General features: G+C 40.0%; 1 protein-coding gene across 3 annotated transcripts in view; it reads left to right on the top strand.

Moving 5' to 3' along the window:
• The window catches only part of COL8A1 (collagen type VIII alpha 1 chain), a 154,863-nt gene extending 128,073 nt beyond the window's left edge, over nucleotides 1–26,790 (top strand). For all 3 annotated transcript variants that reach the window (XM_025913324.2, XM_086675641.1, XM_086675642.1), the window contains 2 exons: nucleotides 19,042–19,372; nucleotides 22,142–26,790. In XM_025913324.2, the coding sequence (XP_025769109.1) occupies nucleotides 19,045–19,372; nucleotides 22,142–24,048 (2,235 nt within the window). In that variant the 5' untranslated portion in view covers nucleotides 19,042–19,044 and the 3' untranslated portion in view covers nucleotides 24,049–26,790. The remainder of the gene's footprint in view (nucleotides 1–19,041; nucleotides 19,373–22,141) is intronic.
• The last annotated feature ends 772 nt before the right edge of the window (nucleotides 26,791–27,562 follow it).

Here is a 27,562-nt window from a genome sequence, read left to right as displayed (position 1 = left end):
AGAACATTGGCTCCATCCCTCTCCAGGCCACTCATCCATCATGGCTGAAGAGAGTGCCAGCCCTTCTCCTATCTGGGAGAGAGGGTCCAAGCTTTGGAGATGATTATGTTTGTCATCTTAAGCACAAACATAGAGCTAGGCTGCAGCCAGTTTCCATGGAGCTTTTCTGGAGGTGAACTCCTTTCCTGAGAGTCCAACCTGCAGGGGGTCCCTCTTGAATGCATAAACTCTTGCCTCTCAGTGGTAATGTGGTAGGCACAAATCAATCATGCCATCAGGATCAGCCATTCTCTTTAGGAGCTACTAGCCTGGTGACAGGTGATGGCATGGAAGCAGTTGAGGCTTCCTGCTTCCTCCTATGCCTCTGACTTCTCTAAGATACCTGTTACCTTGCATCTCCATGTTACTGTCTACCCATTCCCAGCTAGGCCAACCCACTCAGACCACCTAGACTTCCCCCGGCTGCATTCCCCTAAAATCCCTGAGTCCTAGGTCCTTGGACCCTGTTTTCCATTATCAATCACTCATTTGTCAAAAAAACAAAAAACAAAAATCGAAACAAAAAACAAACAAACATTGGACTGTATTAAATTTCCCAGATTCAGAAACTTTAACAGGAAGTTCAGGCACTTAGCAGAACTGTGAAGGAGATATTTTGGTTCTAGGTAAGGATGGGTGCTTTTTAATGCCACCCTAATGATGCTACATTGACATTTCTTCTTTGCTTATAAGAAGTCTGCCCTTGAATCAAGAGAGGAAGGAAGATGATTTGACCCATGTGCCCCACTGTGGCCTTTGAGGGCATTAGCTTTTATTTGGGCTCAGGTTCAAAATGGGCTGAAGAGGTTGTAAACTCAAAGTGAGATTCAAAAACGTGGAAGAGAGCAAGGGAGTTATGGATAGAGTTGGGAAAGAACAAGGAACAGATATGAAAGAAAAGGAGAAACAAAGCCAGATTAAGAAAGGAAGCAGGACCAATGTGTCTCTTTTTCACACATTTGTCTTTGACTTGGATTGCAATTGAGGCAGAATTAGCATCTTGAATCCTTCATAGTTGCTAGCATGGGGGTTCAAAAATTGTTTGTGAATGGGATGAATAAGAAAACTGAAGGGGCGCCTGGGTCGCTCAGTGGGTTAAGCGTCCAACTTTGGCTCAGGTCATGATCTCTGGGTTTGTGAGTTCGAGCCCCGTGTTGGGCTCTGTGCTGACAGCTCAGAGCCTGGAGCCTGCTTCAGATTCTGTGTCTCCCTCTGTCTGCCCCTCCCCTGCTCACATTCTATCTCTCTCTCTCTCAAAAAATAAATAAACATTAAAAATATATTAAAAAAAAAGAAAAGAAAACTGAAGTGGTTTGTGATAAGGAGCTCAGTGGAATCAGTAGAATGGGTCACAGTGACACTACCCCAATCCTCACTGAGTGTCATCTGGTTAGCTTCACCTTTTAAGCAAACAAAAGAGAGAACAAATGAAAATAGCTCATTCTAGTGGTAATCTCCATGACAGTAGCCGAACACTGCTCCCCCCACCCCCCCAGTCTCTGGGAATTTTTTTTTTTTCCCTCAATATCCAGATTCTATTGCTCTTACAGCAGAGAAGCCTAAAGCCTGGAGAAGTTGAGTGGCTTATCCAAGGCCACACAAAGGCAAGTGTCAAGCTCAGGACAGACACTCATATTTTCCAGCTCTCAGGGCTAGGGCTGTGAGAAGAGAAAACTGAACCTCTTAGGATGTTCTGCTCAGAGCAGACACAGATTAAATATAAGATTCAGATGAATTAATAAAATATAAAATGTGGTGAAATTAAAAATAAATTGTAGACTACACAAAGTTGAAATGGGATCATGACACCCGATCCTTAATCTGTTTGCTATTAGGGTGGAGAACAAGATCATGTTCTGCTCTTCTGGAATTCAGACACATTTTTTATTTATTATTTATAAATTTAAAGATTTAAAGGAATACGAGGAAAGCTCACACAGGCTGGGCAGGGCCTCTTTATAATGTAAATACCTTTCCAATGGGGAAAAAATACTGAAAGATGGTAGTTTGTCTTCAGACAACATTTCCCAGACATTTTTTTATTGTTAGCAAAGCTCTTTTGGAGCGTAACTAAGAGTTTCTGAGGAATGGTAACTTTAAAGCAAAGGGAAGGAAAATTTCAATAAGAACCAAGCTGCCCAACTCCCCCTTTATTTTTAAACAGAACCATCAAAGGGCAGCTAACGGAAATATACTTAAGTGGCATTAATTCATCCCTAAGAGGACTCTCCAAGAGTTTTATTGCTACATAAGGGAAAGCCATAAACCAGCAGGAGGAGAAAGCAAAGAAAATAAGTCTGGGGAGTCGTCTTGTGTAAGAAAGTGAGCAGGTGGTCAATAATGTGTCCTTGGCTGGCTTCCACAGCCAGGAGACAGAAACTCATGGCAAGGATGTGGCCCACAAAACAGGCAGTCACAGGGAAAGGAACCGTCAAACTTCACAAAGTGTTAATGAAGAGTTCACATGAACGTGAAGTAGTACAATGCCCATCTCTCCTCCCCCTTTCCCTGCCCATCCAATTTTATGTTATACTTGACTTCAGAACCTATTGTCTGCCTCTTTCCAGTCTCTCATATGATTAGGACAGAGCAAGAAAGGACTAGGTTGGATACGCACCAGGAGAGTGAGTTTTTAGACTGAAAAGTAATATTAATGATCATTTAGTCCAACACTCTCAGTTTTACAAACAAGGAAATGGATTCTTAGAGATTGCTTTCATGGATGGATTTTTGCTTGAGGTCTATGGTCCTCAGTGTTAAGACTGGGGATTTAGAAAACACTTCCACAATGTAGCCGTTCAGCTCAAGCCAAATCTAAGACCTTCCGAGTAGCAGCAGAGAGGCTGACAAGCATCTTGCAATGAGTGAAAATTATCACCAATCTCAAGGTTATTTTACCTTCAACCAACCCTTCCTTGTTCTTGACTAGGTTGTGGGGTTTTTAAATCAAGAAGAGCATTCTTTATTAATTTCCAAAGAAGAATGGCTATTATGTAGGATTCTCTATTCTTGTGAGCTGGCAGTGGACACCAGAACACACAATCAGGAGCGTGAGAACGAAAATAGTAGGCAGAGAGGAGAGTCACATTGATTTGGTGTTTGGAAACCGTGATGTTTTTCTCTCAACCTTCCCATCACCCAAGATCTAATTGCATTAGAAAAGAGGGGAGGGGGGCGCCTGGGTGGCTCAGTTGGTTGAGCGTCCAACTTCAGCTCAGGTCATGATCTCGCAGTCCGTGAGTTCGAGCCCCGCGTCAGGCTCTGGGCTGATGGCTCAGAGCCTGGAGCCTGTTTCCGATTCTGTGTCTCCCTCTCTCTCTGCCCCTCCCCCGTTCATGCTCTGTCTCTCTCTGTCTCAATAAATAAATAAAAACGTCAAAAAAAATTTTTAAAAAAAAGAAAAGAGGGGAGGGACAGGATGGAAATATGGTACCATTCATATATTCATTTGACAAGCATTTATAAAGCCTACTTTGTACACAGTTATGAACTGGGTGCAGAAAGAATTTGCAGAGATAAGTCTGATTGGAGTTCTCCGGACCCTTGAGAGAGCTTTTATATGGAGCTTTCTTCCTCATAACCAGCTCCCAGAATTTATGACCAAAATTCATTGTTCAAAATAAAATACATTAGAGATTTGCTGCATTATCTGGGAATATTTTCTATTCTAAATAATAGAAATATTTTCTATGTCAGTAAGTTCTTGCTGCTAAACATGGTTTGGGATTTATTTGGTAGTTTGGTTTGAGGTTACCTTTGCACTAACAATAAATGAAGTGTATGTTAAACTGAATCTGTAGTCTTTTAGATACAAAACTCAATGTAGTTTTGAATTAAGCTAAGGTCTGTGGCTAACTGGGTCTCCGGTGAGGGGCTGAGTGCTCAAATCTTTCAGACACAAGTCTTGGAATATGGTAAACACTAAATAAGTGTTAACTATAGCAGTATTGTTATTATCATCATTTGAGTCTCCAAAAATACCATGGAAAAGCTTCTAAAAAAGTGATCATAAAGGGCGCCTGGGTGGCTTAGTTGGTTAAGCGTCTGACTTCAGCTCAGGTCATGATCTCACGGCTTGTGAGTTCGAGCCCCGTGTGGGGCTCTGTGCTGACAGCTCAGAGCCTGGAGCCTGCTTTGGATTCTGTGTCTGCCCCTCTCCTGCTCATGCTCTATCTCTCTCTCTCTCTCTCTCTCAAAAATAAATAAACATTAAAAAAATAGAAAAATGATCGTAAGCTGCCAATTTTCTGACCTAAAAGTCCATAACAATTACACTTGCAAATTTTACTTCCTTCAGCAATAAAATATAGCTTGGTCCTGAAGCCACTTCCACAAGGCCAACCTGCAAGAAATGTCTTAGGCTCTCTGAATTTCAAAGCTAAAGCCTTTTGAGCTGCTCAGTAGTCAGTTCACTGAAAGAAGGGAAGTGGGAAGGCATCCAACATTTGAACTAGTGCCCTCATATGGGGGTGGGCAGGCTGTACTAACAGGTGGGAACGCAGACACAATACTTGTTACCCACTTATGCGGAACTGTCTTTAAGTGTCTTCAGAATCTCAACTGATTTTCATAATAAGTCTGGAGAAGAATGAGGACAAAAATCATCACCTTTCAAATTCTTCAAAAATGGGACAGCAGTAAAGCAGTGTTGTGGGATATGTGCTCATGACGCCCTCTGCTATTACTACTTTTCCTCCTCCTTCTCCATTAAGTAATATCTAACACATACAAAGTGCATATAGACCTAGGCACTCTCCTAAGCATTTTATGTTAGTCCTTCCCTTAATGTCCTTAACAACCTCAGGAAACAGGTAATGTTATCAACCTCCCCAATTTAGTGTGAGGAAATAGACGCACAGAGTATTTAAGTAAAATTCCCTAACATCACAGTGCTAGGAAGTAATAGAATCTGGATTTAATTCAGACAGATTAGCTCAGAGTTGCTACTCAAGCATTTCCCCTGATAGCTGCTCTTTAACTGTTTCAGTAGCCATTGTGTACTTTTAGATAATTTTGAGGAAGGGGCACAAAATGGCCTCCACTTGTCTCCTTCCTCTGCTGGACAATTCCCATTTATTCTTCAACCCTTAGCTCTAGACAGTGTCCCTCAAGGATCCTGTGTCTGACCAACACTACCCATCCAACCACCCCATTTAGGTTAAGGTCTGTTTTGTCTTTAGTGGGACACTTATACTAGATCAAGATTTAATTTTCAACGATAGAGTAGAAACTTCTTGAGGATAGATCCTTGTTTTACTTTCACTTATGTTTATATATTTCCAGCTTCTGACACAGTAGCTTACAATTTCAATATATGTTGAATTAGGGTGCCTGGCCGGCATAGTTGGTTAAGCGTCTGACTCTTGATTTCAGCTCAGGTCATGATTTTATGGTTGTTGGATCAAGCCCTGCTTGGAATTCTCTCTCTCTCCTCTGTCTCCCCAAATACATAAAGAAACATTTAAAAAAATAATATTTTTAAAAAAGATTGTTGAATTTATTAATTAAACTAAGCAACAAATATTGAGTAGAGAAACAATGCCAGGACTTAGAAATTTAAGCAAATAAAAGCATGGGACACCCCCATACAGCCTTTTAGAGCAAGAGAGATATCGAGACCATCCCGTATAAAAGTACCCAGCAGCCTAAAGGCTGGATCCTGCCCACAGAGTGATTTTTTTTCCCCTACCAGTCAGTGTTTAAAAGAAAAAAAAAGAATTGAGGGGTGCCTAGGTGGCTCAGTCAGTTGAGTGCCTGACTCTTGATTCTTGATTTCAGCTCAGGTCATGATCTGATGGTTCCTGGGATCAAGTCCCATGTCAGGCTCCAAGCTGAGTGGAGCCTGCTTGAGATTCTCTCTCTCCCTCTGCCCCTCTCCCTCTCTTCTGTATGCTCTGTCTCTAAAATAAAATACAATTAAATTAAATTAAATTAAATTAAATTAAATTAAAAATAAATTCAAAAATAAAAAAAAAAGAAAAGAAAGAATTGGGCCCAAATTTTTAAACAAAGAGGTTTTTTCCCAATGTGTGGCTTCTCCTGAAAAATTTGAAGACCTGCCCAAACTAGGTACACAATGAGTAGTTCAAAAGCTGGATGGAGCAGTGCTCCCTAGTTCACCATGAACTCTGCCCAGCCAACTCCCTCACTCCCCTATCTCCCTGCTTCTCCAGGTACTTGGGCTTCCCCCACTCCTTCTGATTCATCTTCCTCATTTTATAGTTTAGGAAGAGGAGGCCCTGAAGAGGAGGCCACACACAAGGGTATCGTGTTGGAGAAGTGACTACACCCCAAGCCTCTCATCTCCCATTCAGTTTCCTATTCACACTCTAGGCCCTCAAAAGAACATTTGTGAAACATGTTTATCAGTGAATTTCCATGTTTCTGTGAATTCTTGTGCCTTGTAGTGAATTTTGGTCATAAAAAGAAAAGTCTCTTACCCACTCTAAGCCTCCTTACCAGATGTATCTTCAGGAACTGGCGTTGATTACATAATTCTTTGTCCTTTCCTCTCTCCACTGCCATTTTCTCTGAAAAATGTTTAGTGAATTAACTGTGAAAACCTTATGATTTTTCCTCCCAGACAGCACATCCATCTCTCTCTCCTTCAAAATAAATTCCACCCTTAGAAAAAATGGAACTTTCAATACCAAGATAGCTGTGGTTTGGTTGCTTTCAGTGCTTTGCCTGTGTTCAAAGGGCAGGATGTTACCACGTGGGCTAATTACTTAGATGGAGCTGTGGTAGAAAAGTGGTGGATTTCAGAGACGGCCCTCTCTGTGGCTGACAATTTATCACAACTTGGTGTTTTAGGCTGAGCCCCAGCTTGAGAACTAAAATTTCTTTTTAATTTAAATTCACTTTTGGGAACAGTCTTGTGGAATTATCTCTGCTACTCTTGAAATGTGTAACAGAGAAAGAACAAATTCACATTTACTGACCAAGAAATTGTCGAGATTTTTTTTAGTTCTTTTATAATTCGGAAATTTCCAGGGCTAAAAAGCACAACTCCAGTAGGGTTACTGTTTTGACTAGAGATTAGCTTGGAGTGGGGGCTGGAGGGGCAATTTTGGAAGAAACTGATTAATTATTTTTATTTCCAAGTGCTGTTGATTTGATTTAATGTTTTGACCATGTGGGATAGAAATTCTAGGGCTTGACTTTTAATATTAAGTCATTCAAGGTTATGTGGCTCAGAGTAATTTTAGTTAAATAAAACTTCGACAATTGAACCCCAAAAATAACCATATCAAAAGTGAAAAAAAGGTCAACAATTTGGGGCCTCATGCCCTGTACCTGTCATCTTTAAACCCGCAAAGACATATATGCACCATACAGTAATTTAATTAATAAATATTTTAGTATTAATGAAATATGGGAAAGGCTTGGATGTGTTCCTTGGTTCAAGGAATTTTGTTTGTTTCACAGTTTCTTTTTTTTTTTTTATTTATATATGAAATTTATTGTCAAATTGGTTTCCATACAACACCCAGTGCTCATCCCAAAATGTGCCCTCCTCAATACCCATCACCCACCCTCTCCTCCCTCCCACCCCCCATCAACCCTCAGTTTGCTCTCAGTTCTCAACAGTCTCTTATGCTTTGGCTCTCTCCCACTCTAACCTCTTTTTTTTTTTCCTTCCCCTCCCCCATGGGTTCCTGTCAAGTTTCTCAGGATCCACATAAGAGTGAAACCATATGGTATCTGTCTTTCTCTGTATGGCTTATTTCACTTAGCATCACACTCTCCAGTTCCATCCACGTTGCTACAAAAGGCCATATTTCATTTTTTCTCATTGCCACGTAGTATTCCATAGTGTATATAAACCACAATTTCTTTATCCATTCATCAGTTGATGGACATTTAGGCTCTTTCCATAATTTGGCTATTGTTGAGAGTGCTGCTATGAACATTGGGGTACAAGTGCCCCTATGCATCAGTACTCCTGTGTCCCTTGGATAAATTCCTAGCAGTGCTATTGCTGGGTCATAGGGTAGGTCTATTTTTAATTTTCTGAGGAACCTCCACACTGCTTTCCAGAGCGGCTGCACCAATTTGCATTCCCACCAACAGTGCAAGAGGGTTCCCGTTTCTCCACATCCTCTCCAGCATCTATAGTCTCCTGATTTGTTCATTTTGGCCCCTCTGACTGGCGTGAGGTGATACCTGAGTGTGGTTTTGATTTGTATTTCCCTGATAAGGAGCGACGCTGAACATCTTTTCATGTGCCTGTTGGCCATCCGGATGTCTTCTTTAGAGAAGTGTCTATTCATGTTTTCTGCCCATTTCTTCACTGGGTTATTTGCTTTTCAGGTGTGGAGTTTGGTGAGCTCTTTATAGATTTTGGATACTAGCCCTTTGTCCGATATGTCATTTGCAAATATCTTTTCCCATTCCGTTGGTTGCCTTTTAGTTTTGTTGGTTGTTTCCTTTGCTGTGCAGAAGCTTTTTATCTTCATAAGGTCCCAGTAATTCACTTTTGCTTTTAATTCCCTTGCCTTTGGGGATGTGTCGAGTAAGAGATTGCTACGGCTGAGGTCAGAGAGGTCTTTTCCTGCTTTCTCCTCTAAGGTTTTGATGGTTTCCTGTCTCACATTCAGGTCCTTTATCCATTTTGAGTTTATTTTTGTGAATGGTGTGAGAAAGTGGTCTAGTTTCAACCTTCTGCATGTTGCTGTCCAGTTCTCCCAGCACCATTTGTTAAAGAGACTGTCTTTTTTCCATTGGATGTTCTTTCCTGCTTTGTCAAAGATGAGTTGGCCATACATTTGTGGGTCTAGTTCTGGGGTTTCTATTCTATTCCATTGGTCTATGTGTCTGTTTTTGTGCCACTGTTTCACAGTTTCTTATAAAAATACCAAAATGAGCAATCTATTGCTGTAATAGCCTGCTAATAAAAAGAAAATGCTAACATGGGAAGTTCACTTCATCTTCTGGATATACTGATAGAGAAGTACTAAGTACCAATCAGAGTGGGGCAGAAAAAAAAAAAAAAAAGATCTTCTCATGCTTTTCAGTCCTTGCTTGCCACCATCCTAGGAAAGTATTGGGAGAAACATCTATAGTGGTTAAGGGCTCTCTCTCCTGCTTCCAGGAAATGCCCATGCTGGCTAGGAACTGAGCACAGTGTTCTTTATATTTCAATCTTCTCAATTTTCAAAACTTTCCCCAGAACTTTTAATTGTAAGAACAACCACTAACTCATTTGAGTTTCACCTGATCTCTCAATCTTTCTTAAGATGCTGGCCGATAATGAAGCATCTAAAAGGTCAGAATTGCAGAAAAGGAGAAAAGGCAAGAGCTTCTAATATGACAGACTTCCTCAGAAAGTTGGAGTCCGTAAGCAAGCTATCTTCTCCTCTCTGTCTCTCCCTCCCACATCTAGAGGTTGCCCTAGAACCCTGACTTCTTAAACTTCAGGACCTAGATGAAGGCCATTCAGGGAACATGGTTACGTGCTCTTGTCTTTTTACCTAATTTGGTTTAAACTTTTTATTCTCTGTGACCTTAGATATTTTGGGAATGAGTATAATTTTATCACTTTATTCATTTGTTACTTACAAAGGACTACTTCAAACACAACTAGTGAGTTTTAACTGTCTGTGTGACAAGGATACTGCTGAATTCTGTTGGTTGAAATTCACTTGTAATCCCATTGGTCTGAATAAGAGTTCAGGGTGAGATAAAAGTGTTTACAGTAAGCAAATGTTCCATGAAATTTATATTTTACAGAACAGATTATGGCTATTTGCTCTAAATAAGTGATTTTACAACAACCAGTTCATTGGATTATATTAAATGAAACTTCTCCACACATTCTCCCTTGCAAAGGTCTAAAAACAGCTTTAGTTCACATTGTGTAACTTACATAAATTGTGTTAGTGAAGAGAAGGAGAAAGATGCTCTCCAGAGGACTTTCTAGTCCTTCTCTGGACACACCAGGAAATAATTCACCTTGCTACACGTCACCAGACCCATAGAACTGGGAGGACCTTACTCTTGGGATGCTCACATCAAAGCATACTTTACTATAGAACTGACTTTAAATTTTGGATCTTTAATTTTTCTTACAAAATGAACATTATTCTTTCTAAAAAACATGACTATGTCACACCTATTCACTACCCACTTCTCCTTCCTGAGAGCCATACTCTATTCATTTGTCATTTCCCTGCAAGGAAGTATACATCAATACTTGCTAAATGACTCTGAGGGAATTTTTGAGCTTACATATTATGAGAAGTTTTCTTTTAATCATTTGTAGCCACTTCTTAAAGATTTCTCTAAGTACGCTTCAATTTTTATTTAATCTTTCAATATGATTTTAAAAATTATAAATGGCAATTCTTTTTGTCCCTAAACTTTGTTTTATTATTTAGGTTCTTCCTTTTGTTTCTGGTCAGGTGCAGCTTATTTTATCAGAGGAATACTTAGGGGGAGGGAGGAGCTATTCAAACTCTTCCTGTTCCATCTCCAGCCGTAAGAAGGAAGATGTGAGATTAATTTAACTTGATGACATCCAAAAGGCTTGAACATGTACATTCATGAAATGATGTATCTATGAAGTGTGGGTATGTTATTCATGTTCACAGCTACCATACAATTTTAGAACTGGAGGGGACCTTTGAGTCACCTAGTCAATGTCCTCATTCTGCCAATGAGAAAACTGTTGCCTTGGCAGGATAGGAGACCTGCTTAGGTCAGAACTAGAATTTAGGTGCTCTATGCTCTGAGAACAATGTGTTCATGTTATGGGGAGAAATCAAAACAAAGCAAAAACAGGATTCCACTTTAGAAATTTCTCTTTTAAGGGTCCTTTCAAGTATTTTTTGGGGGGGGGTCCTCTCAAGTATTTGATAAACTATTTCACAGCTGACATGCTTCTATTTAGAGAGACAAAAGGAGCTAATTGTAGACCTCAAGTATGTGAACTATCATTTTAAGAAAAATATTCTCCAGATGTTTCCCACCTCCTTTGAGAATGGAAAAGGGGAAATGAGTTTAAAGTTCAGCAGGAAAGATCCAGATTAGATATTAAGAAATGTAGGTCTGTGAAATCCTGCAGTTGATTACTGGAGAATATTGTGAAATCTCCTCTTTTGGAGAACTTGTGGAATGTGGGGGTTGGTCATTTGCTTCAGAGGGGTTATGTGGGTGGCCCATTTCTAGACCTGGGGACACAACCTAATTGAGATCTCAAGTTCTGTAGGACCCGTGAGGTCATGCTCTGCTGATAGCTATTAGTGAGGTTGTTTGCTGCTCTTGGTTATAGCAGATTCATCTGTGAAGCATATAATTTTCAAGCTGCTTTGTACTTATATCAGTCTTGGTAGATGTAAATAAGCAGATTGATTAAAACTAATGAGTGCTTATGATGATCTTGCCCACTGCCTTCATTGAAGTGATTGACCAACATCTGATAGGTTTTTTTCTTTGGGCTTCATCTCAGCATATTCACCTTGCCAGTGGCTATCTGACTTCATGAATGCCTCCCAGCTTGTGTCCCTAGTCCAAAAAGCAGAAAGTAAGGGATCCAGTCCAAGATCTCATCCTAAATAACAGAGAATTTCTTTTCTTTCAGCTGAAAAGGCAGCCTTGGTATTTGGAGGACAAGATGGAGAAAAGTGACAGTATAGTTAGATCTCTGCCTTGTAAAACAAAGTAGAAAGATTTGTTAGCTAATGTATTGGAGGTCAGCTCCTAAAAGTAATCAAAGAATAATTTAAAGATTTTAAGTTGGAATCTAACAGTCTTGAATTTCAGTAAAATAATCAATTTTATAAATATAGGATGGGGAGATATCATTTGAGTTTAACATTAAGTAAAACTTAGTAAGTAGATATAAGATTAATGATATAATGTATTTGAGGTATGTTCATGGTGGTGGCATAAAGTAAGTGCTCAAAAACATAGCTAATATTATTATAACTTTTATGTTCATTGCCTCTCCTTCCCCAGCCATCCTCTAGTTCTGGTTTTCTCATATACAGTCACCAATTTTGCCCCTTGGCACCCTGGAGCATTGAACCATTCTTCCATCTAACTCCCTCAAAATCAGTTCTGACAGAAAAATTAGGTTTTCTTCGGAAGGATTAGGATTTCTTCCTCTCTGAGGCGATGAAAAAGGGGATTTATAATACATTCTATAATAAACTTAAAAAGCCCATCTGAAATGAGTTTTTTTCTTTTCTTGAGTGTTCCTCCACTGGAGGTCTCCTTTTCTGGGACTCTCCTCCATGCAGCAATCAACTCTGCTCACACTTAATCTCCTCCAGAATCCCCCAGAATTTCTCTATCCTCTATGATTTAGAGTTGCTTCTCTTTTCCTTTAAACCCTAGGTGCCAGCCCATCCAAGCACAGAAGGCTCAATTTTTTTTTAGTAAAAGGAGTTTCAGAGAACATCATCTCCACAAATGATAACCATCTATCTCCTTACCTACCCTCTCCTGCTTGGTTTTTCTCCATGTTTTCCAGAACTGCCTATATTTATGTATTTGGCTATTTTTTTTTGTGTCCCCATCAAAGCATAATTCTCAAAATGCTAAAACCACAATCCTCATTCATAAGTGAACATGCCAAAGTTTTATTTAACATGGTGACAAAGTTGGTTTGAAACAAAATATTAAAAACTTGGGGCTTTAGGGATGCCTGGGTGGCTCATTCAGTTAAGTGGCTGACTTTGGCTCAGGTCATGATCTCACGGTCTGTGGGTTCAGGCCCCGCATTGGGCTCTGTGCTGACAGCTCGGAGCCTGGAGCCTGCTTCAGATTCTGTGTCTCCTTCTCTCTCTGACCCTTCCCCACACATGCTCTCTCTCTCTCTCTCTCTTTCTCTCAAATAAAAAAAAATTTAAAAAATTAAAAAAAAATAAACCTTGGGGTTTTTATTATAATGAGCTGATAGAAAAAAATCCTGAGTTGCATACAGTTACATACAAAACTGGTTAACATAGCAAAGAGCAATAAAACCATATCCTTTTCAACATAGTTGACTTGTTATATCTGTAAAACTAATCAATTATGCAATAAAGTTACATATCCCTAGTTAGATGATCCTAAGGTAGTTTTATTTGCATCACAGTAAAAGATCATGTAACTATCTATCTTTTGCCTTATCCAATTTTGTGATATATTTTTAATGTCCACTTCTCACCTCCCGCTAAAAGTAAGCTACATGTACCCTGCCATATGAATCAAAAAAGGTGGTCTCTCCTACTAGCTGCTCCTACCAGGTAATAAAAATAACAATAGTTGTACAACAAGATAATAGGTTGCTTTATGAATGTTTCCATCATGATTAATATTCAAATAGGAAATATGAAGGCTTTCATATTTCAACGGGTGTAGGTAAGATTCTAAATGCAGAGTGAGGCTGAAATAGATATTTTCTAAAGCCCCATCAGCACTAAGAGTTTTGACTGTGAAGATCTATCTAGAAATAGATATTGAGAAAATGGAAAGAATATCACATAGTTGCCTTGTCCTCAGCTTACAATCATGTTGAAGTACAATGGACCAAACAAAAAACAAAAAACAAAAAAACAAAAAGCAATAGGAAAAAACATAAGGTTGATGAGCTGCATTTAACTTTGTGTTAAACTTTCAATAGGAAGAGGAAGATAATGATGGCTGAAAAGGTAGGGAAGACTGCAGAAGTAGGAATTGAGTTGGTCTAGAGGAATTGTCTAGGTGATATGAGCTGAGTTGTATCCACCAAAATTCCTGTGTTGAAGTCCTAATCCCTAGTACCTCCAAATGTGACTGTATTTGGAAAGGGTTTTTTAAAGAGGAAATCAAGTTAAAATGAGGTCAGTAGGATAGGCCCTTATCTAACATGACTAGCATCCTTATAAAGGACACAAACACACAGAGGAAAGCCATATGAAGACATAGAGAAAGGATGGCCTCTACAAGCCAAGGAGAGAGGTCTCAGAAGAAACCCACTGTGCCAATATCTCAATCTCTAACTTCTGGTCTTCACGATTGGGAGAAAATAAGTTTCTGTTGGTTAAACCACTTGGTCTAAGATACTTGGTTATGGCAGCCCTAGCAAACTAATACAGTAGGGTTAAAATGTGGAGGATCAAAAAGAAGAAACCCTTAGAATAAAAAGAATACAATGAAGATGTGAAAATGAAGATAGACACAGATGAGGAGTAAAGTTCTGAAACAATGGTTTACATTAGTGAAAGGCACCTATAACTACCAGTGTGATAAGAAAGACTGTGTGTGTGTGTGTGTGTGTATGTTGTGTCTTAAGAGAGACAAGTAAGCCTTTCAACTTTCACATCTCTATCCAAAATTTATTTCCCCAGAGATGTTTTACCCACCACTCTTTCCAGAACAGTGTCTTCTACCCCAAGGCATTCTCAAGCTCTTCACCCTGCTTGGTTTTCTTCATGGTACTCAAATCTGAAATTATAAAATTTATTTTTAACTTGTTTATTATTGCCTGCCTCCCACACTAGAAAGTGGTTCAATAAGATCTAGAACCTCATTTGTTTCACTCCTCTCACCAGTACCCAGTTTGTAACATTTAATAGGCACTCCTTAAATAACTATACCTAATGAATGAATTTCTCTGAGAAGTGTAATCAGAAGAGAACCTTCTTCGAGAGGCATGGGAAAGCCAAGAAGACAATTCTGGTAAATATCACAGGAGTAGGATTCTGCCTGACTTCCCCTTGCTTCAGGGGTGATATATCTGAGGCCTTGAGAAACTATAGCTCCTGTGGGAGGGACTACCCAGGAGCAGATGAAAGAGGCTTGACCACCACCACCACCACCACCACCACCACCACACACACACACTTGCGTGTGTTGTGTTAGCCTCATGTGAAAGTGAAAGTTGGATTTAGGGCAAGGACTGAAGGTTTAAATACTTAAACATTCTTTTGCACAGCAAGCCAAAAATCTCACGGGGATAAATACAAAGAGAAAATGCTGAGGGGCATTTAAAATAATATATATCACATTATTCTGTTATATACATCACAGGTCACATGAGGAAACTGAAATTCTCCGCAGCCCTTCCCAAATATAGGGAACCATTTAGAACTATACAAAATGATTAGGATTGGCAACTCTGACACCAGAATGAATAACTGCCTTGGTTCAGCTGTTCTTTCCTTTTTTTTTTTTTTTTTTTTTTTTTTGCCCTTTTTTAACAAGTATATTTTAATGGCCATTATTGTTTTATTCATGTTAGGTTTATCATTACTGCAGTTAACCTCACATTTATTTTGGCTAGTATCTTTCTTTGAAACTCTTTGACATTTCAGTTGGTTTTGATTTGTCTTTTTGGTCACACTCCATTAATAATAACTTAAATTTGAATGGTGCTTTTCAGCTTACAAAAAAATTCCTACTATCATTTGTGCCCTCAAACAGCTCTGTGGGAGAGGCCAAGATTATAATTTATTTTTTATAGTTGCTGTTTTATAGGTAAGGAAACTAAGACCTAGTGAAGATAAGGCACTTACCCAAAGTCATAGACATGGGGAATGGTATAGCTACAACTCAACTTGGTCTTCTACAGGGCATGAAACCCATCACTAAGTTGGTCTGACTGGCAAAGATCCACTGTCTGCACACATTATATACGTTGGTGTTCACGTATACTCGTGCACACGTGCACACACACGAACACACACATACCAGTTATCAAGTATAAATCTAAGAAAACATCAACTAGAATTCACAACATTATTGTATCTTGCGTCCTCGGTGGGGGGGGGGGTAAAAAAAAGGGGGGGGAGCAAGAAAATCCATTACCACCATTTTTTTCCCAGTAGAAATTCCAAGGCTCCTTCCTCCCACCAGGTGTTTGTATAGTGTTACACAAATCTGATGTTCTTTTGAGTGATTTGGGGAGAACCACCACACCACTTTGACCACCAAAACTATCCTCAGGGACAAGAGGGAAATCAGTAAGGGTAAGTCAAGCGGTAAATTCTAACCAGGGCCCCTACATAAATATTCAAGTTAAAACTGAACAAAGTTTATTTAAAAAAAGAGCCAGAGAAATGGCAGATGGCAGACCTAAGGAGGTGGTTTTCAGGAAAGGCCAAGACTACAAGAGGAAATAATTGTAGTAAAGTAGGATCCCACTGGGCCTTTGGTATTCAACTGGTCTTCTTCCAGGCATTTTGCTTCCTTCCAGTTTTCCAATGTTTCGTTAGATTGTCCTGGTTTAAAAATTATTAAGTATAATCCAACACATTCACTGAATTGATGGAAGGGTGAAGGGCCAAGTATGCTAGCTTATTATTAAAGATATCACCACAAGTTTAGGGTTTAGTAATTAAATTCATTCATCCCCAAAGATAGAATTCAGTCCCAGCTCATACATTACCAGGTATTACCATGTATTTCTGGTATAGATTAATACTTCCAGCTCTCTGGTGACTGCCTTAAACCCTGAATGTTAAGGACTCTAGAGAACAATTGAGTCTTATTTTTAACAAATAAAGAACCTGAAGAGATCTGTTCAGATACACAAAACTAAAATGAGAAATAAGGTCTTAAGCTCTGGTCTTCTGAGTGAACAAAGTAAGGAATGGTGGTTTGTATAGTACGTTGTAATTTGTGTCTTAAAGGAATATGTATTATATGTGCATATTCTTAGAATACCTCTGGAAACATATGAGGAAAATGGGAAAAGTTGTTGCTTCAAGGGGAAAGGATTAAAGATACTGGAGAACAGAAGAGGATGGGAAATACACTTTTTTCTGCTGTCAATCCCTACTAAAAAAAGTATAAGCTCTGTGGGGGCAGGGCCCATTGACCATATTATATTTATCTTTATAATCCCTAGCTGAGTCTAGCATTGTGTTTGATGAGTAGTCAATAAATTATCATTGAGTACTTACAACAGATGTTCTTTTCCCATCTAAGATAAAAATGGACCATAGGGGCACGTGGGTGGCTCAGTTAAGTGTCCCAACTCCTGATTTTGGCTCAGGTAATGATCTCACAGTGTGTTTGATCCCACATCAGGCTCTGAGCTGAGATTCTCTCTCCCTCTCTGCCACTCCCCTGTTCATGCGCGCTCTCTCAAAATAAACTTTTCAAAAAAATAAATAAAATGGACTACTGAGTATAAATCAATACCAATTTTGTGGCTCTTTCCAAATGGTTTATAATAATCCTTCTTAGGAAGACAGAAAATAACAGCATTCTATCTTCTCCCATTTACCAGCACATGTACTATGTAGAATACACTTGAATCAAATAGTTCTTGAGACTATTCTGATTTATGAAATGGAGAAAGTTTTAAAAATCATTTTACTGACAGATGTTTTGGGGAAAATATGGTTAGTATATTTAGAAAAATTATAAAGCAGTGAATTTTGTGGTAGATATTCCATTAAATATTTTCTTAGGTGCTTTTTATTAACCAATTCTCCTGTAGCCTGTTCACACTCTTGGCATCCCTCTTGAATAGGATGTCGCAAAGTCAACACATATTTTCTAAGTGGAAAACTGTGATCCAGAATTAAGGCAGAAGCAAAGAAAACAAACTCGCAGGAGATTGGAAATTAAATTATTTAGAGATAGTTTATTCAAAGTTCTTCAGAATATTCTGACATTAAAAATTGTGAGAACCTTGCCACTTCTTTCTCCAGCATAATGATGACACTCCACTTAGGATTCAGATTTTCAAGCCCTTTAATAACGTGTGGGGAGCGCCTTATTATGTCCTGTCAGTACCAGGGAGAACAGACTTCAGTGTGTACCACAGTTGTCCTCTAGTGGGCTTTTGTGAGCACTGCAGTTCCCTGGGCTTCTGGGTCTTCAGCCCTGGGCATTTCCAGAGGTCTTTTTGAGTTGGTTTTTATAAACCTATAAGCCCCATTTGCATTTATTCTGTTAAATGTCAAATTGCAAAGGGTACTATTAAAGGGCTTGTACAGTTTAAGGGCTTGTACAGTTTATTCATGTGAGTAGTTACACAACCCTATTTTATGCAACTAATTTGCTTTGTAAACGCCTTTCCTTCATAATAGTACAAGATAAACTTCAATGGACTCCCGGTCCAAATGAGCAGGTTCTAAACTAATGACTTTACGGTATTTAAATATTACAATGGCATTTTGGGACTGTCATATTGTACTTTCTTTCCAATTCAGAAGACTTCTGTGGTTTGCATTGTTGTTGTCTGCTTGCTCTTCAACTTTTACATTTATTTGTGACCACACCAAAGCAGCTAAAGGGCAGATGAAAAATCTCAGTCCCTGGCATAGAGCCTATCAATTACTTACCATTTCCACTTAGAATGGAATTTTGGCACATACTAACAAAGCCTGACTGGCCACCAAGTTTGCCTCCTTTTGGACAACCTACTCAATCCATTAGGATTTAGTGCAAATGTGATACTAAAAAGAATAATGATTTAAAGAGGATAAACCTTTAGCTCTTCCTTGTGTAAACAAATTCTAAATTTAAGGATTAATATGGGACCTTCTTGTTCAGCCAAGGCTGAGGTCTGTTCTAGCTTGTTGCTCCACCATGCTCAGTGCACGGATTTCACTTCTGGTCCCAGATGTCTGCTCTGCTTCCAGGCAAATGTATCCACATTTCAGCCAGCAGGAAGGAGGAAGAGGAACAGGGCCACTCTCTTTCAGGGTCCTTCTTGGAACTTGTACCCATTACAACCACATCCATTTGTCACATGGCCACACTTGGCTGAAATGTCTTTATTCTGGGCTGTTTCGTTCCAGCTAAAAATCAAGGGTTCCAGTACCATGGAAGAAGGCAGAATTGATATTTCCCAGAGCTTATAATCCCACCAACTGCCTTCATTTGACAGTTCCTACTCTTTTCTGTTTTTTGCTTGTTTTCTCCTGAAAAGGCACCATCTTCTTCCTTTTCATGTATCTTCCACTGGTGATGTTCTGCTGATAAAGACTGTTTCCTTCTTCTCCCCCTTCTTTCTCTAAATAGACGTGTCTATTGGCCTGTAAGGCTTTCACCATGTTGGTGCATTCCTTCCTTCCACAGGTGATGGCTGTGCCACCTGGCCCTCTGCAGCTGCTGGGAGTGCTGCTTACCATTTCCCTGGGCTCCATCAGGTTCATTCAGGCTGGTGCTTACTATGGGATCAAGCCGCTGCCACCACAAATTCCTCCTCAGATCCCACCACAAATTCCACAATACCAGCCTCTGGGCCAGCAAGTACCTCACATGCCTTTGGGCAAAGATGGCCTCACCATGGGCAAGGAGCTGCCCCACATGCAGTATGGCAAAGAATATCCACATCTACCCCAATATATGAAGGAAATTCAGCCAGTGCCAAGAATGGGCAAGGAAGCAGCACCTAAGAAAGGCAAAGGTAACATCACATTCCTGTGCTGTTATGAAATGGCAGCTTTCCAAAATCCTCAACTATGAGATCAGGGGAAAAGCTACATTTTATAAATTTTTATTCTTGAATGTATTACTGATATTCATTAAGTGTTCACTGTGTTCTAAACTCTATCCTCAAAAAGTTCAAGACCCAAAAATACAGACAAAATTAGTTTTCTGTTGTGCTTTATTTTAATAGCATTAAATGGCACAAAACATATTTAATAACAAATAATTTATTCTCTTACTCATTATCTGTTCAAACATTTGGCAACTATTTCATGAGCATCTATTTTTGTGTCAGACTCTGGGCCAGATGCTGGGGGGATTAAAGCAATGGGGGAAAAAAAGGTGATAAGTCAGTCTTCTGAATTGGGACACCAATGTTGTAAGGACCTACTGTGTTAAAAATACATATATTTGAAAGCATTTTGCGATCTAGGAGCTGGATAAATGTCACTGTTTTTAAGAGTGCTTGAATTAAGCTACTACACCTGTTAATAAACTGATAAAAGGAGACTATAAAAGGTAAGGACTGCATGACAGATTAACATTTTTCCCATTGCTTTCCAGCCATATTCATTAGTTATTCAGCACCTACAACATGCTTAGCACTGTGAGAGACACTTTCTTAAAATTTCAGTTGTTTTATCTGGATTCTGAGGAAACCTAGCATTTATAGGAAAGGAACTGCATCGGCATAGCAATTCCCTTTGAGAAAGTGGAGGCCATTCCTACTGGTCCCTGCAAAAGCAGGAAGCTCTACTTCTGGGGTACGACTGGATTTGGTGCTAAGAGGCCTAGAGGCCAGAAATGAGAGACCTGAAAATAATATAATATTGTATGTCAACTATACCTCAATGAAAAAAAAAAAAAAAACCTCTCTGAAACTACTTTTCTTCATCTGTAAAGTAAGATTTGTTGAGAAAAATCAGTGGCATAAGGTAAGTAAAATGCTAAGTAAATACCAAAACAACATAGAAACTTCTGACTTGCTACAGTTGGTCATTCAAGAAACTCTAGATAAGAAGAGTATGTTCAGGCACTGTGCTAGACATCAAGGATTCCTGATGAGTAAGACATGACCCTGTCCCAGAAGTTCTTGATATAGTAGCTACACACTGCTTAGAAATAATATGTCTTAATAGCACTAGAATATCTACTTAGCGTAAAAGAAGCATTCCCAATTTTCTTCTCTTTAGGAGCTGATAGCCCACTTAAGGGATTATCAGGATTGTTTTCCTTCCTTTCTTGAGTGGCCTGCCTGGCTTGTGGAACTTCCTGTTCTTATTCTGATGGGTACCAGATTGCAATTGGGGAATTTGCTAAGAATATAAGTTCTATGGTTCTATTTTGTTCCCTGACAGTAGCTCAGTGAAAAATATAATGGTCAGGATTAAGATATGACTATTTGTTAAAATGAAACTTTGAGGCCATAAATTTCATTTCTTTGTGTTTCATTTCAGTAGCATAGAAGATCCAGAGTTGTATTGCCGTGAAAGGCACAGCATAATCATCCTAACAAACATGTGCTTTGTATTTTGATAACAATCTGAGAAAGCATAACATCTTTCATTATCTATTATCTAATGTTGTAGTGTGGCTATATTATCCTTGCTGCAGAGAGGCAAGCAGAGACAGTGAAGGCTTAAATGGCCCAGTCCAGATCTCATTTCAAGTCCAAGAAGAGCTTCCTGCCCCTAATCCCAGCTCAATTCCTTCTCCACACTGCTTGTCAGCCTAAAGTACCTTACTTCTCCTGTTTGAAACCTAATTTGCAAATGAGGAATAATTTATTAAAGAATTCATATTTGAGGCTCAGGAAATCCTATAGCACATTAAAGGAATTAAGCAAATGTATTTGGCTCTAGAGACAGACGTGGAAGATGTTATTAAACCACATACAAGATAAAATGCTTCTATTCTTCCCTGAATCCACAAGATAATTACTTTCATTAAACACATCTACTGCTTTTCAGCACAAGAGGAAATATTATTTAGCCACAAAATATGTATTTAATATATAAGATACATTAAAATATTATTTAGCCAAAAATATTATTTAATAGGAAATATTATTTAGCATAAAATATATATTTAAATATATATTAAATACATATAAATATATAATTATATATAAATAAGTATATAAATATAAATATATTAATATATATTTAATATATAAAATGTATTAAAAAATCAAGGACATGGAAAAATACATTAGGTAGAATAAATAATAAAAAAAATAAAAACACCAACACTGTTTAACACATACACACACCTAGAATACATGAGATGAAAATACATATAAATGTCAAGTGATTATCTCTTGAGTAGTGGGCTTATAGGCAACTTTGATTTTTCTTCATCCTTCTTTGAATTTTCCAAAATCTTCATAGCAAACACACCATCTCAAAACTTCGGAGTTTTGTACTTGGAAAAATGTTTCCTCATTACTTTTTAGCTTTTTTATATAACCAATGCTGATAAAAGCAGCTACAGATATCAGTTCTCAACAGTATTTCAAACATGACAAAACAGTTATCAGCCTGATTGTCCTTTAAGTACGGATAACACAGTCCCGGAAGATGAGCACATTATTCCTAGTCTCTCCTTTCAGTAAGTAATAGGCTAAGGTGTCAAAATTAAATAATGATCATCATGACTTCCTTAAGTAAGGAATAATAAATACTAATTTTTCTTTCTCTTTTTTTTTCCCTCCTTGCCCCCACTCCCATTCCCTCTCCCCCAATAGAAATACCATTAGCAAGTTTACGAGGGGAGCAAGGTCCGCGTGGAGAGCCTGGCCCAAGAGGACCACCTGGGCCCCCTGGCTTACCAGGTCATGGGATACCTGGAACCAAAGGAAAGCCAGGGCCACAGGGATATCCAGGAATTGGAAAACCAGGTATGCCCGGAATGCCAGGAAAGCCAGGAGCCATGGGAATGCCTGGAGCAAAAGGTGAAATTGGACCCAAAGGGGAGATCGGGCCAATGGGGATCCCAGGACCACAAGGACCTCCAGGGCCCCATGGACTTCCTGGCATTGGAAAACCAGGTGGGCCAGGATTACCAGGGCAACCAGGTGCAAAGGGTGAGCGAGGACCCAAAGGACCACCAGGACCTCCAGGCCTTCAGGGTCCTAAAGGAGAGAAGGGCTTCGGGATGCCAGGTCTGCCAGGCCTGAAGGGTCCTCCAGGGATGCATGGCCCTCCTGGCCCTGTTGGACTTCCAGGAGTCGGCAAACCAGGAGTTACAGGCTTCCCTGGGCCCCAGGGCCCCCTGGGAAAGCCAGGTCCTCCAGGCGAACCTGGTCCACAAGGCCCTATTGGAGTCCCAGGAGTTCAAGGGCCTCCTGGGATGCCTGGAGTTGGGAAACCAGGCCAGGATGGGATCCCTGGCCAGCCAGGATTTCCAGGCGGGAAAGGGGAACAAGGACTGCCAGGGCTGCCAGGACCCCCAGGCATTCCAGGGATTGGGAAACCTGGCTTCCCAGGACCCAAAGGTGACAAGGGCATAGGGGGTCTGCCTGGGGCTCTGGGACCAAGAGGGGAGAAAGGACCAGTAGGAGCCCCAGGAATGGGGGGTCCCCCAGGAGAGCCAGGCCTGCCTGGAATCCCAGGTCCTATGGGCCCTCCAGGTGCTATTGGTTTTCCCGGACCCAAAGGAGAAGGTGGGGTTGTAGGGCCACAGGGGCCACCAGGCCCCAAGGGTGAGCCAGGGCTTCAAGGCTTCCCAGGAAAGCCAGGTTTTCTTGGTGAAGTAGGGCCCCCTGGCATGAGGGGTTTGCCAGGTCCCATAGGGCCCAAGGGGGAAGCTGGGCTCAAAGGTTTACCGGGGCTCCCTGGTGCTCCTGGGCTGCTTGGACCAAAGGGAGAGCCAGGAATCCCAGGGGATCAGGGTTTACAGGGTCCTCCAGGCATCCCAGGGATTGCGGGCCCTAGTGGGCCCATTGGACCACCTGGAATGCCAGGCCCCAAAGGGGAACCAGGCATCCCAGGGCCCCCTGGGTTCCCTGGAGTAGGGAAGCCTGGAGTAGCAGGACTTCATGGCCCCCCAGGGAAGCCTGGTGCCCTTGGTCCTCAAGGGCAGCCGGGCCTTCCAGGGCCCCCAGGCCCTCCAGGACCCCCAGGTCCCCCAGCTGTGATGCCCCCTACACCACCACCCCATGGAGAGTATCTGCCAGACATGGGGCTGGGAATTGATGGAGTGAAACCCCCCCATGCCTATGGGGCTAAGAAAGGCAAGAATGGAGGGCCAGCCTACGAGATGCCTGCCTTTACAGCTGAGCTGACTGCACCCTTCCCACCTGTGGGGGCCCCAGTGAAGTTTGACAAACTGCTCTATAATGGCAGACAGAACTACAACCCACAGACGGGCATCTTCACCTGCGAGGTCCCTGGGGTCTACTACTTTGCATACCACGTTCACTGCAAGGGGGGCAACGTGTGGGTTGCTCTGTTCAAGAACAATGAGCCCATGATGTACACGTATGATGAGTACAAAAAGGGCTTTCTGGACCAGGCATCTGGAAGTGCGGTGCTGCTGCTCAGGCCCGGAGACCGAGTGTTCCTCCAGATGCCCTCAGAACAGGCCGCAGGACTGTATGCTGGGCAGTACGTCCATTCCTCCTTTTCAGGATATTTATTGTATCCCATGTAAAAAAGAAAAGAAAGAGAGATTTAACAGAAGAAAAAAAAATGATGCACCGAAAAAATCCAAATGAAAAATGTAATTGCTTCAAAACATTTATATAGTTGGAAAGTTATATTTCAGTGAAAATTTGAACCATCGTGTACAAATAAAAACTAAGATGCATGTTTAATGCTCTGCACAGCAGCCTATAATTGAAAATGATGGGATAGATTTATGTATCAAGTACTGACACTTGTGTTGTACCCACTGGAATCATATTAGCTGTTGTATTGTTATATGCTTCCATAACCTGCTTATTCAGATCATTCAGAATATTTCAGTATGAAAGATCATAGCTAATGAAAGTCATTTGCTCATACTGTTTAAAGATTTATCAATATGGCTTAAAGAAATGTCATTGATAACAATTACATACCGTATTTACTTGCATAATTTCCTCTGTATTTGTGCAGATATTTTGCCATGGAATGTGGGTGAGGGGTTCTGCTGTGTTACAGCCCCAGCGGGAGGGAATCAGGGGGGACCAGTAGGGTTTTAGTCCAAGGGGTATTTCCCTTCTGTCAGAGGCTGTATCTTTTCTCAGCATGAGTCCTACTCAGAATTGTCTATCTTGTCTCTCTAAAAGAACAAGTGAACCAATCGACCACTGTGTAATTTACTCAGTGCCTCCTCTGTGCCTTGCACTGGATGAGACGTTTGAGGGACATGAGACAGTGCCACGAAAGAAGCTAAACAACCAGCTGGGAGACAGGGGCAGTAGTTAATTCACCTTCTTCTCAAGGGTTCTTTTTGTTTTATTTTCTGTAATTTTTTTTTCTTTTTTCTTCCCTCCTTCCACTATGATCCAACCAACATAAGCACGTGGAAGTCATAAGAAAAAAATAGTAACTTTCCAGTTTTGTGGAATGTTCATTATCATCAGTTTTCCATTGCTTACATGCCTATAAAAATCCCCCTTCCTTACCTACCCATACAAATGACTACAATGAGGTTTCACCCATGAAGGAGCTTTAAGTGTTTCTCAGTAGCTGTTGAATTTTGAAGAAATTTCCCAGTGTTGTATATATGCAAATTGGTATGTCTGAGGTTCCAAAATCAATTTCCAAAACCCAAGTCATTTTTTACTTGGGGAGGAAAAGAAGTTTCAGAATTCCATAGGAAAATAATTTTTTTGAAAAATTATTTCTCAAGTTTTAAACTAAAAAAAATGGATTTAGTATTTTCTAGTGTAGATACTAGGAGGAAAAGGAAAGTTGTAGGAAAAAAACTGTTTCTTTAGAAGCAACCTGTGGAACAGCTATCTGAAATGTCAAACGGCAAATAAGAGCCCATGCTTCTTTTTCACCTCATACTCAGCACAAGTCAAGGGTCAATACAAGTTTAAAGAGAAAAATAAGTGTCTTTCCAGGTTTTCACTTAGGTACATATTAACTGCTTCGGGCATTCAAATCTGGTCTCAAAACGCAGACAAAATATTTCAGTCAGCTATGAGTCTGCCGCTGACACTATAAGGAATTGGGGATATAATGTGGGGTTATAGTGGTGGACTCTTGTATCTCTTCCTCAAAATTAAAAGTGAGAAGTTGAGGGGAAAGGTACAGATGGAAAAATACACAAATAAATACGGTATAAACACACATGGAAATGTGTCTATGTCAAATCTGAATCATTTTAACCATCAAGAAAATCCTCCCCAACCTAATAGGTGTCTTTTCCCGTATATGGTAAACGAGCACCATTTCTTCTCAATTTCTTAAAAAGAGAAATGAGTTCATTACCAGAGGGTTTCTTATTCACTGCTAATTATATGACAAACTTTTCCCATCAAAAGATATCCAACCCAACTTTCATTTTCAAAGCAGACAGCGTTTCTATGGCCAAATACCCTTCAGGTTGGTCTTGAGGATGCTGGTTTTGGACTGATGACTATGGAGGCAATAAGGACCCACTGGGCTCCTTCAGCTAAACAGATGCATTGAAATGGCTTGGAAGCAAGTCAAATCAGCTGATCTGTAAATCCGTATTTATCTGTACATGTATGGGCTTTTTCTTTCCACCAAGTAAGAAAGTACCTCTTTAGGTAAAACCAAATTTCACATTTTAAAATACCTTCCAACTTATTTATTGGTTGTTACTCAATTGCATATATATATATATTATATACATATATATAATATATATATATATATGAAATGTGTGTGAGTGTGTATATCATCAGGCATATGCTTCTAACTTTTAGATAGGGGAGGAGCAAAATTTATGCCAAATACTGTGTATTCTACAATGGTGCTAATCTCAGAACTAAATGAATTACTCCATTTAATTTAAAAAAGAGTTTTAAATAATTATCTGTGTGTTTGTGTTTCCCTTTTAAGTGTTGCACATCCTGTTAACACATTAGTGTAAAAGCAGATGAAACAAACAACCACATGTTCGAAAATCTAGGGATAGAGCTATAATCCCTATTTAATTCAAATTCAACCAGAACTTTTCCATGTGAAATGAACAAAATTGGCATTGTTATTTAAACACAGAGTTTTAATGCAGTATGACATCCCACAGAGGAAAAGAATGTCTGTAGTGGGTGACTGTTCTCAAATATTTTGCAGAACACCATGAAAGGTGAATAGACTGGTAACTTTTTTGAGTTTCCATGATAGATTTGAGACTTGTCAATAGCAAATCAATTTTGTATTTAAATTTTTGTACTGATTTGAAAAAAAGACTTATTAAATATCTTTAAAAGTATGTTTCTCATCTTGTTCATATCACTCAGCTGACACTGAACCTCATAATTTTTTTTTTATCTCCCTATGTACTAATGAGCTGCTGAAACAGAGACCTAAATCATAGCTTAAACAAGACAATTATTTCTCTTTGACACAACAGGTCTGAGCATCAGCAGTCCAGTGCTCATGTGGTAGCTCCAGTCAGGGCCCCAGATCCTTTCTATCTTTCTGCTTTTCCACCCTAAAGTTGTTGCCCTCATCCCCAAGGTCCAGGACAGGTAACCATCACAGCCACATTCCAGGCAGTGGAAAGGTGAAAACATCAGGAACGGGAGAGCATGCTCCCTAATTGCTTACATTACTCCCTCCCACATCCTATTGCTCTGAATTTAGTCACATTGCCCAAAGCTGCCAAGAGAGTGTGGGAAATTGATATTTATTCAGGGTAACCACATGCCCAGCTGAAAATCAGGGATTCTCTTAACATGGAAGAAGGGAGAACAGATATTAGGGGACAATGAATGAGCTGCTGCATCTATCACCTCCATCATAAAAGGAAAAAAAAAAACTGCCACAAACCTCTGTTCCCCCGCAAGAAACCAATCCTCAAATACTCTAGTCTATTTTAGCCGGCCACACTAGAGCCAAATATTTTGAGGGGAGATAGTGGTGAGTAGAGCTACAGAGCAGAAGCAGACCTGTTTCAAGAATCTAAGCGTCTTAAGTATCACTGATGAAAGAATTCTGCTGTGATGATTTATCAAGCTCAGAATGATTGTAACTTACATCTA

Source organism: Puma concolor, chromosome C2 (genome assembly GCF_028749965.1).
Source record: "Puma concolor isolate L17-30 chromosome C2, mPumCon1.1.hap2, whole genome shotgun sequence".
In the NCBI taxonomy this organism is placed as follows: domain Eukaryota; kingdom Metazoa; phylum Chordata; class Mammalia; order Carnivora; family Felidae; genus Puma; species Puma concolor.
The sequence above is the reverse complement of the archived record's forward strand: the minus strand, read 5'-3'. Positions and strand labels throughout refer to the sequence as shown.